Source organism: Taudactylus pleione, unplaced genomic scaffold, assembly GCF_031769625.1.
Source record: "Taudactylus pleione unplaced genomic scaffold, aTauple2 ptg000203l, whole genome shotgun sequence".
NCBI lineage: Eukaryota > Metazoa > Chordata > Amphibia > Anura > Myobatrachidae > Taudactylus > Taudactylus pleione.
In genome coordinates this window covers 3,786,594-3,803,639 of record NW_028284605.1, presented here as the reverse complement: position 1 = coordinate 3,803,639, position 17,046 = coordinate 3,786,594, and the positions used below count along the sequence as shown (strand labels likewise).

General features: G+C 48.3%; 1 protein-coding gene across 2 annotated transcripts in view; it reads left to right on the top strand.

The window, feature by feature from the left end:
* Window positions 1-17,046, top strand: part of CORO6 (coronin 6) — a 186,727-nt gene that overhangs the window by 148,075 nt on the left and 21,606 nt on the right. For both annotated transcript variants that reach the window (XM_088477773.1, XM_088477772.1), the window contains exons 7-8: window positions 12,619-12,723; window positions 13,537-13,682. In XM_088477773.1, the coding sequence (XP_088333899.1) occupies window positions 12,619-12,723; window positions 13,537-13,682 (251 nt within the window). The remainder of the gene's footprint in view (window positions 1-12,618; window positions 12,724-13,536; window positions 13,683-17,046) is intronic.

The window sequence follows — 17,046 nt, the reverse complement described above, 5'->3', positions numbered from 1 at the left end:
AAGAAAGATCCAGATCCAAAACCAAAACACAAAACACGAAAAGTGGCCGGTGCACACCCCTAATATATATATATATATATATATTTATATTAATATAATGTAGTCAATTATTTCAGTATATTTTAAGTGACAACATGTAGGGCCAAATGTAATAGGGTGAGAGTTTAGAAGATGTGACAATTTAGCAGTAAACTCTCACATTGGTCGTTTTTTTTTTTTTTTAATCTCCAATACAGGAAACATCTGGATGAGAGTTTAAATCATGAGAGCTTTTGAGTCTGAATGCCATGCTAGTTTATATGTTCTCGGACTCTATTACATTGGCCGAGTTTAAAAAGTGTGAGAGTTTACTGCTAAACTCTTACATTTTCTAATCTCTCACCCTATTACGTTTGGCACGTAGTCTTTTATCCTCAGCAAGGCATTGTTTATTTCTGAGTATATTATTACAACAAATGATTTCATGTAAGTGGCTGCAATCTTTAGCAATCATTAGTGCATATGCAATGCAGAAGGAAAGCCACCATTCTCAAAGGGATGTAGTTATAATACCGACAGTCGGGATGTCGGCGCTTAGAATGCCGGTGCTGTGGCCAGCATCCCGTCCCCAACACCTTCTCAAAGTATCATTCACTACTACCCTGTTGGCGTGCAGCAAAGTACAGGTCATCTCTGAATATATCTTTCAGACATGTAACTCTGTAAGTAAGTAAATTGGAATGCAGTGACTCATACAGATCATGTCATTGAAATTAAAGGGAATCTTTTATTTACTTATTTTTATCCAAGTTTTTTTCTGATCTCAGCGTTCATATATCAAAGTTCTCCTCATGGTGCCAACGCTGATGTTGTTACAGGAACTGTTCCAAAGATCACTTGTTCTACTTTTTTAAGTTGCATCGCAAATAATAAAATAATAATCAGAACAGTATCATAAAAAGAAACAAAAAAAATGAATAGATAAAAATGTTCCCTTGCAGTGCATATGCTGTTGTGACTGCCTGATATTATGCAGTTGGTGCTGTATTCATGGGGAGTGCAAGAATTTACACATCAAGGTAGTTTCATCTATAATTTACAATGTTACACCTTCAGATAGTAGAAGCGGGATGTAACTGGGCGTAACGGGGGTTTCCATGAAGGCCAGAGGTCTGAACAGAGGATGAAATCATAGAATCAGCTACCCATGTTTTGTTCTTAACAGGTCCATTTCCATTACAGCTTGTTAAGTTATTTATTTATTTCGTTATTTATATCACGCACACATATTGCACACCGCTTTACAGAACATATTTAGTCATTCACATCAGTCTCTGCCTCAGTGGAGCTTACAATCTAATTCAGACTTGTACGCTATGCACACAGCAAATATGTTAATGCCTGCAGGAAGCATCTGAGGACAAAAGACGCCTCCTGCTGGCAACGCAGAACCGAGTGCAGCATCCGATGACGGGTCACTGTTCACGATGGTTGTAGCATCGGCCATCTGAGTATTGAAAAAATAGTAAGGTAATGAGAATGAAATAATGCTCGTGGGCAGGAGTGATGTGTAAAGGGTTTATTGTGCCATAAAAATACGGGGCAGAGGGATGATTGATAAGGAAGACACAATGCTTCCTGGTGATGTGGGAAGGGAATAAGGATATGATGGGGCTGAAGCTGGTGATGAGGAAAGGAAGGGGGTGAAACAAATAAAAAATAAAATAGAAAATACTGAATCAAAATGTCCGCTTGTAAATGTCCTGGAGAACACTGTCCTAGGGGGTGTTGTGCTCTGGAGGGGCGGCATCCCGAGCCCTCCGGTCCAACAACTTACCCGGTCTTCTGTGTCTTTTTTAAGGTGAAATCTGTGGGTTCCTACATCTCAGCTGGAGTGTGCGTCCGGTTGCACACTCAACTAGATGTCCGTGTAATCACCGAGAGCGGCGAGACCGCTGGGTGCCGCGATCACGTGAGATCACGTGGCCTCCGGTTATCTGCTGACGCTTACGGCCGCTCAACCCGCCGGCCGGCGGGGAGACTGGAGTGTGCAGAGTGTTCATTTATTGTTATCTATTGGCCATCTGAGTAAGACTAATGCTGGGTACACACTGAACACCTATATCTGCAGATCGAGTGATTTGTAAATATATCTGTAGATGATGGTCATTCATACACAATGAACGGCCATCATCTTCCATACAGCTGTGGGTCCCGCTGGCTGCAGGGTGGGGTCCGCCCCCTCTCCCCGTAGCTGCCACTGCACGTATTCGGGCAGTCTGCAGAACATCCGTACACACTTGCTGATCTACAGATATGTCTGCAGATATATCTGTCAATCAGCTGTACAGCACAGCCAATGCGATATGTCTGTAAACGACATCGTTCACAGAGATATCGCTGGTACACAGTGGACCCCCTGGCTTTGCGCCGGGCTGAGGGGCTCACAGCGCCCCCTCCCCGGCACTACGCGGCACTGCAAAAGTATGTTCTTTGTTTTTCAAGGGGGCGTAGCCATGCCTCCCACGATTAGGCCACACCACCCTTTACCGGGGCCCGGTGGGGCTCTCTATGCCCGTGTGTACCCAGGTTAAGACTACTGAGCTTGTCTGCCTCGACTGCACTGCAGAGGCCAGTAAATCTACGTCAGAAGACGCAGGTACAGGCATCAGCACTCCCAGAAAAGGGGACAACATGCCCCTGTTTTCGGGAACGCTGCCCCCTCCCCGCACACAATCGGGCTGGCTGCGTCTCAGGGAGTACTGCATGTTATGTAGCTGGACCCGTTCTGCATCAGGTTTGCGTACAAGTCTGAATCAGGCCCTATATTCCCTATTGTAAGCGCATACACACTAGCTTTTTTTTTTTTGTCTGTATCCATTTCTACTTCAGGGTCCATAGGGTATCCACAGGATACCTTGGGGTATAGGTGTGACGTCAGTCGCAGGGCACCAAAGAGTTAAGCTTTCAGCCTCCCAGGATGCACTAGGTCCCCCTCCTATACCCCGCCCCCGGGCCAAGGCACCTCAGTTTAGTTTGGTGCCCGGCCGGCGTCGGGTGCACCTGTCGGAGTGGGGGCTAGAAGAGCCCCTGAAGCTTTCTTCAGTGCAGCTGTGGCTGCACATCTGGATGTACAGCATGGACAGTCAGTCCTGACGTCCATGCTGTCTTCCCTACACCCCCGCCGGTACCAGAACGCCGGTACCGATCCGGGGATGCTGGTGAGCATCTGGAGTCACAGCTAGCGGTGACCCCAGATGTTCCGGACCATGGCCGGATCCAAGGGGGACAAAGGTAAGCAGCGGGGTCCCGCGGTGGGTCCCCGCTGGTCACATGGTCCTAAGTCCCCAGGCAGGGGGCTCCCTGGGGACTGGCTGCAGCGTGGAGCCAGGTACTGAACCTGCGCTTTCCACTACCCCCTGGGACAGCGGACCGCAGCAGAGCGGTAGCGCTGCGGCGTCCCAGGGGTTAAATGCATGCCAGGGGAGCGCGCCTTCCCTGTCTCACAGCCGGCGCCTCCCCCGCTGCACACAGCCCTCTCTGCACTGTGCTGACTGGTCCTGTGTCAGCGCTCCTCCCCCAGGCCAGCTTCTCTCTGCTCCTCGGCGGCCATCTTCTCTGCAACGCATGGTGAACGCTGCTGGAAGTCTGGAAGGAAGCATCGTGGTCTGGGTCCCCCCGCATACCTCTCCTCCGCTGTGGCTCAGGTCTGTGTATGCAGCGCTGTGTCCTACCAGGCCCTGTGTCTGTGTAGTTGAGTGATCAGCGCTGTTAGTGCAGGAATTGTTATTTCTCTGCATTGTATGTGACTGTGCTAGCGCTGCTGCCTGTAACTTTATCTTCTCAAAACTGTCAGCTTTATTACTGTCCCTGTTCTTTCTGCTAAAGCCCTTGCAGTGCGGTGCTGCAGGGTGGTCTCTCGCCTATTTAATACTTAATTGGTGAGAGAGGTCACATACGTGGTGCCATCATGTCTGAAAGTGATTTTCCCCTCCGGCTACAGTGTACCACGTGCAAAGTACCGTTAGCGGAGGGGGAGGGTAGCGCGGAGGGCCTTTGCCGACAGTGTTTGTCCATGGCGCGGCCTATTACGGTTACAGCACCGGTACAGGAGCCGCCCTGGGCTTGTTTCGCTCAGGCGTTAACAGCTTTAGTGGGCCAGTTAGCTCCGCAGCCCGCGTTTACTCCGATGGGTTTGTCCCAGCAGTCTGTGGTGTCGTCACCCATGCAGGGGTTCCCACGACAATTGGTGGTACCCCACAGTCTCCCTATTTCCCCACTCCCGGGTTCTCAGGAGCCAGCGTGGGTTAACTCCCTGACGAGTTCTGTACAGCACTTGTCGGATGTGTTGCAAGGGGAGTCTGTGATGCGGCCTCATAAAAGGCCGGTGGCGTCTCTGTCCGCTCCTTATGAGGATGACGAAGGGACGTCTGATGATAGGGAGATTCTGGATCCTTACGATCAGGAACCTCTCCATACTAAGGACGCTGATGCTAAGTCCAAAGTATATATTCCTGGACTTATTCGGGCGGTCCGCACAGCCTTGGTGATTGAGGACGAAGTTCCCCCAGCGGCTAAATCTAAGTATGCCTTTTTCAAAAATGTGAAGGGCGATGCCACAGTCTTTCCTCTTTCGGGTCAGTTGGTGGACCATTTAGAGGAGGCGTGGAAACAACCTGGCAAAAGATACCAGCCGCAGAGACGCCTGGCGGTGGCTTATCCGTTCGCGGATAATTATTTTGCTAAGTGGGAATCCCCTCCACAGGTGGATTCTCACGTGACCCGTCTTGTCCGTAGTGCCACATTGCCGATGACATCCATGTCCTCCCTTAAGGATGCTACGGACCGCAAGGTAGAAATCTGCCTGAAGTCCGCTTATTCCCTTGCAGGGGGGGCAGCACGGCCGGCTATGGCCATTTGCTGGGTTGCCAGAGCGATGGAGCGCTGGGCGGATTCATTAGAGACTTCTTTTGAATCCGACTGTCCGGCCGAACAGGCGGAGTTGATTGGCAATCTCTGTGATTCGGCCACCTACATCAACGAGGCGGCTCTAGACATTAGTACTCTGGTGTCTAGAATTTCTTCAGCAGCGGTAGCTGCTCGTCGCACCTTGTGGCTGCGATCCTGGAAGGCGGACGCAGATTCCAAGAAAGGTCTGGAAGCATTGCCGTTTACCGGAGAAGTTCTCTTCGGTCCGGATCTGGATAAGATTGTGGCCACGCTGGCGGCAGCCAAATCTGCTTGTCTCCCGTCGGCCGCTGCTCCTTCTGGTTCTGGACCATCATCCTTTCGGTCATCTAGGGCCCAGGGCAGGCCCAAACCACAGTCGTTTCCTCGACAGGCTGGCCCTAAGAAATCGGTCAAGCCCCGGAAACAGGCATGGAGTACCAGACGTCCGGCCCCCAAGCCAGATGACAAGCCTGCGGCCTGACGGTCCGGGCCTCCCTTTGGGGGATCCCAGGGTGGGAGGCCGCCTGCTGCAGTTCTCCCGGTGTTGGTCGTTCACTACGACAGACACTTGGGTTCTGGAGGTGGTCTCCCACGGGTACGCCCTCTCCTTCCGGCACAGACCCCTGGCTCGATTCTTCACCACGGGTCTACCATCAGACCGGAACAAGGCTACGGAGCTGCGGAAGGTATTGCACACTATGCTCCAGGCTGGAGTTATAGTGCCTGTTCCATTCTCCCAGAGGGGCCAGGGTTTCTATTCAAATCTATTTTTGGTACAGAAACCCAATGGGTCATATCGTCCGATTCTCAACCTCAAAGCACTCAACAAGTCTTTGCGGGTCCCGAATTTTCGGATAGAGACCCTACGGTCCATCATTCTGGCGCTGGAACCTGGGGACTACATGGTGTCATTGGACATACAGGACGCTTACCTGCATGTCCCTATTCTTTTGCGCCATCAAGAGTTCCTTCGGTTTGCAATCCGCAGCGACCACTTCCAGTTTCGGGCGTTACCTTTTGGCCTGGCGACAGCACCACGTGTTTTCACCAAGGTGATGGCGGTCATGGCGGCTTCTCTGCGGCTGCAAGGAGTCCGCATGTTGCCGTACTTGGACGACCTGTTATTGGTGGCAGGATCTCCAGAGCTCCTGTTACACCACTTGGACCTGACCATTGCACGGCTGACTAATCAACTGGCAGAAGTCCACTCTAATCCCGTCTCGGAGGATTCTGCATCTTGGAGCCTTATTGGACTCGGGACAGCAAAGGATCTTCGTGACGGAGGACAAGATCTCTGCTTTACAGTCAAGGGTGCGCAGTTGTCTGCACAGCCGCCGGGTGTCCTTACACTCGGCAGTGAGGTTACTGGGCTCCATGGTGTCGGTGTTCGACATGGTGGAATACGCCCAGTTTCACTCCAGACCTCTGCAGCACCTGATCCTGTCCAAGTGGAACGGGCTGCCTCAGTCTCTGAAGTTCCAGACGGTTGTGCTCACCCCGGAGGTTCGCCTGTCCCTTGCGTGGTGGTTAAAGACGACCCACCTCAACAAGGGACGTCCGTTCTGGGTTCCAAATTGGGTCCTATTGACAACGGACGCCAGTCTTCGGGGCTGGGGAGCAGTTTCGGGTCCACACTTGTTCCAGGGCAGGTGGACGCCGACAGAAGCGGAGCTTCCAATAAATATCTTGGAACTCCGTGCGGTCTTCAATGCTCTCCTGCAGGCACAGCGGTTTCTCCAGGGTCACCCGGTGCAGGTCCAGTCGGACAACGCTACCACCGTGGCCTACATAAACAGACAAGGAGGAACTCGCAGTCGGGCGGCTCTCGTAGAGGTCTCGGATCCTGGTTTGGGCGGAGCGCAATCTTCCGGCCATATCAGCGGTCTTCATCCCGGGAGTGCTAAATTGGGAGGCGGACTTTCTAAGTCGCCAGGACGTTCATCCAGGGGAATGGTCCCTGCACCCGGACGTTTTTCAACTACTGGTGGACAGGTGGGGTCTTCCAGAAATCGACCTCATGGCGTCCCGGCACAACAACAAGTTGCCGGTGTACGGGTCTCGCACAAGAGACGAAGGGGCGTCTCTGGTGGATGCTCTGTCCGTCCGGTGGACGTTCCGGTTCGCATACCTGTTCCCTCCGGTCTCCCTTCCACGGGTAATCCGGAAATTCAAACAGGAAGGAGGGACGCTCCTGTTGATAGCTCCCGCGTGGCCCAGACGGCACTGGTTCTCAGACCTTCAGGGTCTGTCCGTGGACAGTCCTCTGCGGTTGCCGCTACGACCGGACCTTCTGTCTCAGGGTCCTGGCCTTCACCCGGACCTGACTCGGCTGTCTTTGACGGCGTGGCTGTTGAGACGGCCATGCTGAGGTCCCGGGGGTTTTCCAGCTCTGTGGTGCGTACCATGTTACGAGCTCGGAAACCGTCTTCCGCGAGGATATACCATCGCATGTGGCATACATTCTTCCAGTGGTGTCGACCGAGAGGTTATGCACCGCGGGAGTTTCGTCTGTCTCGGATTCTCGCCTTCCTGCAAGCGGGACTAGATCATGGACTTCGCCTTGCTTCTTTGAAGGTACAGGTTTCGGCCCTATCTGTCTGGTTTCACCGTAGGATTGCTACAATCCCGGATGTGCGCACCTTTATGCAAGGTGTTCTCCGTATTCAGCCGCCCTTTGTTCCACATGTGGCGCCTTGGGATTTGGCTGTGGTCCTGAGGGCTCTCCAAGGACCGCCGTTTGAACCACTGGGCTCAGTGGATATTAAATGGCTAACAGCTAAGACTGTTTTCCTTCTGGCCATTGCTTCGGCCAGACGTGTTTCTGAGTTAGGGGCTCTTTCTTGTAGACCCCCTTTCTTGGTTTTTCATGGGAACAGGGCAGTGCTCCGCACTCGGTCCGAGTTTCTTCCCAAAGTTGTTTCCCAGTTTCATGTTAACGAGGAAATAGTTGTTCCGGCCTTTAACTCACCAGGTCTTTCCGTGGGTGAGGCCTCTTTGGATGTTGTGCGGGCCTTAAGGACTTATGTTGACCGCACTTCTTCGTTTAGGAAATCGGACGCTTTGTTTGTCCTCTATGGCTTCCGTAAAAAGGGTTGGCCTGCTTCAAAGCAAACTTTGGCAGCCTGGATCCGTATGGCTATTTCTGAAGCTTATCTTCATGAAGGACTACCGGTCCCTCCTTCTCTGAAGGCTCATTCCACTAGGTCTGTGGGTCCTTCGTGGGCAGCTCGACGTGGTGCCTCGGCAGTTCAGATCTGCAAGGCTGCTACGTGGTCTTCTGTCCATCCCTTCGTGAGGTATTACAGGTTTGACACCTTCGCCTCTCAGGATGCTTCCTTCGGGCGGCGGATTCTCCTTTCTGCACAGGAGCGTCCCCACCCTTAAAGGATACTGCTTTGGGACATCCCCAAGGTATCCTGTGGATACCCTATGGACCCTGAAGTAGAAAATATGAGATATGGTAAGAACTTACCCTTGTTATCTCTATTTCTACGAAGTCCATAGGGTTCCACAGGACTCCCGCCCTGTCGCACCTGTGCTGCAGATGGGCTTTGCTCTGGTCACCGGTTTTCCGTCTCCCTCTGGTGAGAATGTGATTCTTGTATGTGTCCAGATCTTTTTTCTCTCTCTTCCTTCTCCTCCTCCGGCCTATGGCTTGATAACTAACTGAGGTGCCTTGGCCCGGGGGCGGGGTATAGGAGGGGGACCTAGTGCATCCTGGGAGGCTGAAAGCTTAACTCTTTGGTGCCCTGCGACTGACGTCACACCTATACCCCAAGGTATCCTGTGGAACCCTATGGACTTCGTAGAAATAGAGATAACAAGGGTAAGTTCTTACCATATCTCATATTTTAACCTACCAGCATGTTTTTGGATTGTGGGAAGACACTGGAGCACCCAGAGAAAGCCCACGCAAACACGGGGAGTACATTTTAACTTCACACAAATAGAGCCTCCACCTCTGTTCAGTTGCACACAGGTCTTAAACATGCAGTAGTCCTCTACATACAAACTATTGATATAGACGGATTATAAAAGTATATGGAGACACTATATTACGATTGACCACAATAATTGACACACAGTAAGGAGATCTAGATGTGCTAATATCTAGAAAGAGCCTCTGGAGTTTAGACTGATAGCAAAATTCTGTGCCAGGGTACCGGCAGAATGTAGACAGAATGTGGTCAGTATTCCTGGCTGTTATGCACTCAACCCGGCATCAGGTGTTCTCCTCTTGATGCCATTGTTAGTGGAGATCCAATGATTCTCCGCCATCAATGTTACACACAGGGCCGTAACTAGGGGTGTGCGAGTGGTCGCTGCCCCACGACCCCTGCATATTGCCCAAAGGGTGCCTGGAACTGCACTCTGCAGTCAGAATCGCTGCTGCAGTGCTGGCCGGAGCGTCCTCTGACCACTCCATGCATGCATACTGCAGACTGTACAGTCCCCTGGCGTGCTCTTCTTCCCAGTGCTGGTGGCCCCATCCCCTACTTGGCGTCAGGAAATGGAGCGCAGCTCTGCAAATGTACCCTACAAAGCCTCACCCCCACCTCTGAATTGGCCCGCTGCCTGGGGATTAATAAAGCAGGGATGGCCATCAGTGGGTGAAAATATTGATGGTTCCCATGTTGATGATTGTGTTTATACCATCACGGTTAACCACCAATGGTACCATATATGGTCAACATCACTGGTACAATTGCTGATTAACCATGATGGTATGAACACAACCATGGACCATCAACATGTGAACCATCAATGGTTTCACCCACAGATGGCCATCTCTAGGGGGATACCTGTCTCTTTTTCTCTAGTTGTGGTCAGCTGTCATCTTTGGTGTACCCACTTCATATCAGGCGTGTGTATTTTAATTCCAGTGTGAGCACCTCTCAGTGACAGAGTATTAGGTGTCATCCTCCAGCGTTCTGTCCTACTGTGCTTCTCAGTGTGCTGTGCATCCCAGTGTTTCAGACCTCATCTTGGCAGGCAGACTACACTTACGTTTTCTGGCTTGCTACCCGCTGTGTTTTATACAGTTTTAGTAACCCGCTGTCATTTTCAGTGTTTCAGACGTCAGCTTGTCTGTTTAAAGCTTTGGTACCACTCTTCCTTTGCTACCAGCATGTCACACCAAGGGGCAGATCTGAGAGCCGTCCCCCTGCTCGAAAGAGTTCGGTGCTGGTTCAGGAATTTTCAGGGGACCCCTACTCGTTTTGTCCCCTGATTTTCCAGAACCAGGACCAGCTCAACAAAGCCCTGTGCTGGTTCTTAATATACAGGGGCCCCCTACGCATTTTGGCCCCTGTATTTTTAGAACCAGAACAGGCTTTATAAAGCCCGGGGCTGGTTATGCTTTTGGGGAGGGGGTGCACGTTGTTGTTTTTTTTAACACACACAGAAGCCATCTCGGATCTCACTGATCTGTGATGGCTTCTCTAAAACTCGCACCTTTTAATGCTACTCGCATTAAAAGGTGTCAGTTTACATAGTCCTAAACTCGCCTGCACTCGCAAATGCAGTAGCCTCGAGCATTTGGCCCCCAGTGTCTATTCTGTCATCCAGAATCTTGGCAACAGGGAATCCCTTACTTCCAGGTTATGCATTGTGACACATTCAGAGGCAGGGGGCAGACTGAGGGCCTGATTCAGAGGTGAAGACAATACCTATGTTTTCGAGGTTGGCTGATGTCTCTTCTACTGCACATGCGTTTGAGTTGCATTTTGCATGTGATGCATTTAAAACGGCAGTCGTAGTGTTTATTTGGACACAGAATGATTGACAGGTAGTAAGTGTTTGTGGGCGGTAATGAGGGCGGCGTGCCAAACGCAGGCTTCTTCGTTCCGACCTACATTCTGAGTAACCATAGATGGTGCGACTGACATGTGACCGATGGTGCATTTTTGTACAGATAACAGTCGATTGGTCGACAATAAAAAGGCCGACACCAGAAGGTCTAACTTTCTGAATGTCGATAGTAAAAAGTTAGACATGGTCATTCGGTCGACCATCATTGTGTAGACATGTATTTACATCAACAGGATTAAATGGACAACATAGTAAAATAATTTTTACATTTCACATGTTGTCACTAAAATGTTGACACATGGCTTTTCAAGATGTCTAGGTTTAGGCTAAAATAAAAAAAGAATGTGTCAACATTTTAGTGTTGACATGTTAAAATAAATTTTGACATTTTGACTGTGCCGACCTAAATACCTGTCTACACAATGATAGTCAACCTAAAGACCATGTCGACCTTTTTACTGTTGACATTCAGAACCAGTCGAACTTCTGAATGTCGACATTTATACTGTCAACCTTTTGAATAACACCATTTTGTACGCAAGCAGCAGATAACAAATGCAGCCGATGGGCGTCTATGTACAAATCCCAGCAGCTGCAACATTACCATATCTTCTCAATTCCGCTGCATGCAATGACATGATTTGTGTCCACCTCTGTATCAGGCCCAGGTAGTGGTCAGTATTCCAGACACAGGCTCAGGGCAGAGAGTGGTCAGAATTCCAAGGAGATATTTGGAAGAGCAGGAGACAGGAGCATAAAGGCACAGCAGCTACAACCAGAATGGATACACATAACTCTCTGCTATTTAAGCCTCCTCTTGTGGGCTCATTTACTCAACTGCACTGTCAGTTCAACTGCTCAGAGTATGCACTATTAGGGAGAAGATTGGGGTGAAGTCCATTTGCGTCCACCGTTCAAGTCTCTTCCTGGTTACGGGATCAATTCATCTTCTTTAGAGCAAATGCAAAATTTAGCAGCCTGTTTAGTAACAAGTGGCAATAACAATTATTCTTTTTATCATCGCAATAAATACTGTTATCTATAAAATATTGCTAAAGCGGATATTCCTCCCCAATACTGGCATAAAGTGGTAAGGTTTAACTTAGATTCCTGGACCTGCCTTTGGGTTAGCGTTACCTGGCTAGCCCCATGCGCCGAGGAAATTAAAAACTTGGCAAAATAAATGTAAAAAATTGTTTAATAATAAATATATAATAAATATTTGCATTAAAAAAAAAAACTGCTCCACAATTAAAAAAATGTAATTCAAATAATAAAGCATTTTTTTTTCAATAATGTTCTACTAGTATTGACATCCTGAAATGTTGTTAGTAGAACAAGTGTTTATGTGTGTAGGGAAGCTATCGGCAGCTATTGCTCAGTAGCAGTACTTTTCGCCCGCGTTGGCCCCTTGATAATATAATGCAAATCCCAGTAGAACATGGATGTGCACCTGTGTGTCGCTAGGCAAACAAGTAGCACATTTGAATCTACAAAAAAATAGTTTGTCCACATTTTTGCACTTCTTTTTGTTAATGACACATCATTGATATTTTACTTTTAATGAGTATTCTGGGACGGTCATTGACTACTGTAATGTGTTCAAACATTCCAGGGTTTGATTGTCACCTAGTGCATGAATTTTTGTTTGGAGATGGTCTTTTTTTTTTTTAGCACTTTACACCCTTTGTTTACTATTACTATTAATACAGTAGTAGTAGTAGTAGTAGTAGTAGTAGTAATAATAATAATAATAATAATAATAATATTTATTATTATTATTAGCATAGATGTGTGTTCCAGAACAAGTGCTGTGTGTAGTGTATGAAGATGCTTTGTATTGAGTGACATAACTTCTCTCCTGTCTATTGCATCTAGAGTAACTTTGAGGAGCCCATTGCCTTACAAGAGATGGACACTAGTAATGGGGTACTGCTCCCATTTTATGACCCTGACTCCAGCATAGTTTATCTCTGTGGCAAGGTAACTAACACTATGATATTGCTTTAAAACTATTAGATTTTTTTTAAAGAGCTCTCACATTCAGGGGTCTATTTTTTATCCAATGCAATTTTCCATGATAGTTATACATTTTTATTGACCCATATCTGCTTTAATGACCCTAAATTTGTTTGGGAGGATTAACAGCAAAAGTATAATAAATAGACCCACCATATATATGTACTAGAGCATTTCTTGTCACTTGTGCTCTGCGGCTTTCATTGCAGTCTGTGGACTGCTAGTAACCGTTACAGAATGTCTAATTGTGAAGGGGTCTACAGCCGAAGCTCATATTATCATGTTACATTTTCTGTCATCTGCCAATAGTATTAACATGTATAAAATGTGCTGTCCACCCTACAGTGAATTATTATTGTTTATATAGTGAGGATTATATTACACGGTATTGTGTAGATAAAGTAATCTTTGACACCAGTCTATGAACCCATAGAGCTTACAGTTTAAGGAGTAGATTTATCAAAGCTTGGAGAGATAAAGTGGAGAGAGATAAAGTACCAACCAATCAGCTCCTAACTATCATTTTACAGGCTGTGTTTGAAAAATGACAGTTAAAAGCTGAATCTCTCTCCAAGGCTTAATACATAGATATACCTCTTTATCTCTCACTCTGCTTTATCTCTCTCCAAGCTTTGATAAATGTACCCCTAAATTAATACATAAAATAGAAAACATTAGCAAGCGATATGTGAGAAAATACAACCTAGTTGTAGAGATGTATTATTATTGCATGAAATAAAAGGAAACAGAGGCATTATTCCAATCATTTTGTTTTAGGGTGACAGCAGTATTCGTTACTTTGAGATAACATCAGAGCCACCGTATGTCCATTACTTGAGTACCTTCAGCAGCAAGGAACCCCAAAGAGGAATGGGTTTCATGCCCAAGAGAGGCTTGGACGTCAGTAAATGTGAAATAGCCAGGTAAGCTATGATAGTCATAGACTAGTAGTATGTATGGACAAGTGCCTGTATCCTGAGTGCACTTTTCCTTTTGCTTCAATGAATATGATTTACTTAGACTCCTATTTCTACCTCATTCCAAATGGCTTTATTGACAAGTAAACATATGTTCGATCTCTTTTATAGAGGCTATAATCCAATATCATACTTTAGCAAACACAATAAAAGACTACAGTATGTGTAGACAGGGTCAGTTTTTGCCTTTGCAGGGCCCAAGGCAAAAAACCTTGAACATTTTGGGCCCTTTGACCGTTGTAGAAATTGAGCTTACCGTATGCTGGACACCCAGCTATTACAGTTATCACACATCAACTAGTTAAACTAAACAAATCTCTTTGGTCAGGGCCGAAACTAGGATTTTTGTCACCAGGGGCAAGACAGTAATTTGGCCCCCCCCCTGGTAATTCCCCCTGTAGCAGTGCCCCTATAGTAATGTCCCCTGAGGTAATGCCCCTGTAGTAGTGCCCATATAGTAATGCCCCTGTAGTAGTCCCCAATATGATAATGCCCCCATAGTAATGTCCCATACCAATGCCCCTGTAGTAGTGCCCATATTGTAATGCCCCCATAGTAATCCCCATATGTTAATAACCCCATAGTAATGCCCCTGTAGAGCCCATGCTCCCATATTAATGCCCTTGTGGTAATGCCCATGCCCCCATAATAATGCCCCTGTGGTAATGCCCATACCCCCCATAATAATGCCCCTGTGGTAATGCCTCTGTAGTGCCCATGCCCCAATAGTAATGCCCCTGTAGTGCTCATGCCCCAATAGTAATGCCCCTGTAGTGCTCATGCCCCTGTAGTGCCCATGCCCCCATAGTAATGCCCCTGTGGTAATGCCCATGCCACCATAGTAATGTCCCTGTGGTAATTCCCATGCCACCATAATAATGCCCCTGTAGGGCTCATGCCCCATTAGTAATGCCCCTTATTGCCCATGCCCCCATAATAATGCCCCTGTGGTAATGCCCATGCCCCATAGTAATGCCCCTGTGGTAATGCCCATACCCCCATAGTAATGTCCCTGTGGTAATGCCCATGCCCCCATATTAATTCCCCTGTGGTAATGCCCATACCCCCATAGTAATGCCCCTGTGGTAATGCACATGCCCCCATAGTAATGCCCCTGTGGTAATGCCCATGCCCCCATAGTAATGCCCCCGTGGTAATGCACATGCCCCCATAGTAATGCCCCTGTGGTAATGCACATGCTCCCATAGTAATGCCCCTGTGGTAATGCACATGCTCCCATAGTAATACCCCTGTGGTAATGCCCATGCCCCCATAGTAATGCCCCTGTGGTAATGCCCATGCCCCCCCATAATAATGCCCCTGTGGTAATGCCCATGCCCCCATAGTAATACCCCTGTGATAATGCCCATGCCCCCATAATATTGCCCCTGTAGTGCAGCTTATTAAAAAAAAAAATACTTACCTTGAACCCTGCATCCAGCGTCGCGTCCGGTTCGCCGCCTGCTCCTCGGAACTATGGGGGAGACTTCATGACGTCTCCCCCATAGTGCCCGTGGGGAGAGCCGGAAGCTGGAGTTCGGGAGAGAACTCCAGCCTCCGGCTACACCGCGTCGCTGCAGATAAGGAGCCGGGCACCCGCTGGTAATAAATACTACCAGCGAACGTCTGGCTGGGAGCCTCTCTGCAGCCCCGGGCTGGAGGTCGCTGGCACCGGGTACAGCGGCGCACCCGGTGCACATGCACCTCCAGCCCCCCCCTAGTTGCGGCCCTGCTTTGGTTTAATATTGTGGACTTCAATATGTAATATTAACTCGAAATTCACTGAATTACACAGCACAGCAATACTAAGCTCTAATAAATGTTACATAAAGTCGTAACTTACTATGGGCCTGATTCAGAGCCAGACGCAATTAGCACTCGCTCGTCCAGAAAATAGGGGTGGCTATTCAAATGAACCGTTCGCTCTTTGTGGTCTGTTCACGCCTCTAGGTCTGAACGAGTGAAACAAAACTTGCGGACGTTTTTTGGAAAAATACGCCCCCTGGCCGCTCGCATCCTACGTCATGTTCGCTATTTATTAGATTAATCAAGTACATCAACCAGCGTATGAACTGCTCGCTATTCTTGTGGTTGGTTTTTGCTACCACAATCTTGCGAGCAGTTCTGGCTATAAAATAACCCAGTGACGTGGTCAATGACGCTGCTGTTTTAATTATGCACACCCTTAAAACGCCCATTTTGACCTTTAAGCACGCCTGCGTTCGGATCTCCACTCCCCGTTTTCAAGCACCTTCCCCTGTTACCACCCACATACGCCTCTTTCTGTCACTCAAATTATCAGGCATTCGCTATTTTGCGAGCACATGAATTTCGACCGCACTGACTGGTTCGCGCATGCGTATAACGATCCGTACGCATGCGCAGTTGGGCAAACATCGCTCGGAGCGAACGAGCGGCCACTTACGAGCGGCTCTGAATCAGGCCCTATATGTATAATGTTACATGTGCATTGTTTAAGAATCTCCACATTAATTAGCTTAGGACTTACCCAAAATTACTTTCTTCATATTTATATAGTAACAAATACATTAACAACATCAAGTGAAATGTTTGCTACCATTTCACTCTCCATGTGCAATAAAGATAACATCTAGACGCCCGGCATTTCATCCTCGCTGGGATATGACAGTTGGGAAGCCGGCTGCCGGTATTAAGGCAGCCGGCTTCCCGATTGTACACCCCCCAAGTATGCGCCAGGTGTTTTTTTGTTTGCAGAAGGTGCGTTTTTTTTTCTAATCATGCTTGCACCCATATTCATGTACCCCAAATTTGTACTTAATTTAGCCAAAAAACACAGCTAAATGCTATTCTTCACCACTTGTGCAAAGACGCTAATTAGCAGCAATTGAGAGAAGTTCAGTTCCCCAAATACCGCCAGCAGGGTTATTCTGGGGTATTCATAGTGATCCCCCATGTCAGTGCATCTTTTGGGGAGTGTCATGCTGATTTCCCCAAATCTGACAGCACTTTTTGCCGATTTGAGTTTTCACCGGGAGCGTTCTCGCGTCCTTTGCAATTGAATAGGGCGAATAGCGGGGACGAGCGAGATACTTTTCCGGAGGCAAAACTTGCGACAACGGCCGAAAGTCCGGCAGGCGAAAAGTCCGGGACTTTTCGCCGGCAATTGAATACGGGCCCAAGTCTCCTATATTCTTCTGCCCTAATCCTACTGGGTACCTAGCCAGGGGCCTGCGACCTGCTCGTCGGGCGCTGCGAAAACCATATCCTTTTGCGAGGGTCACTGGTGAAGACCCCCGGTGGGTTAGATTCCGCGCCTCTGGTTAGGTCT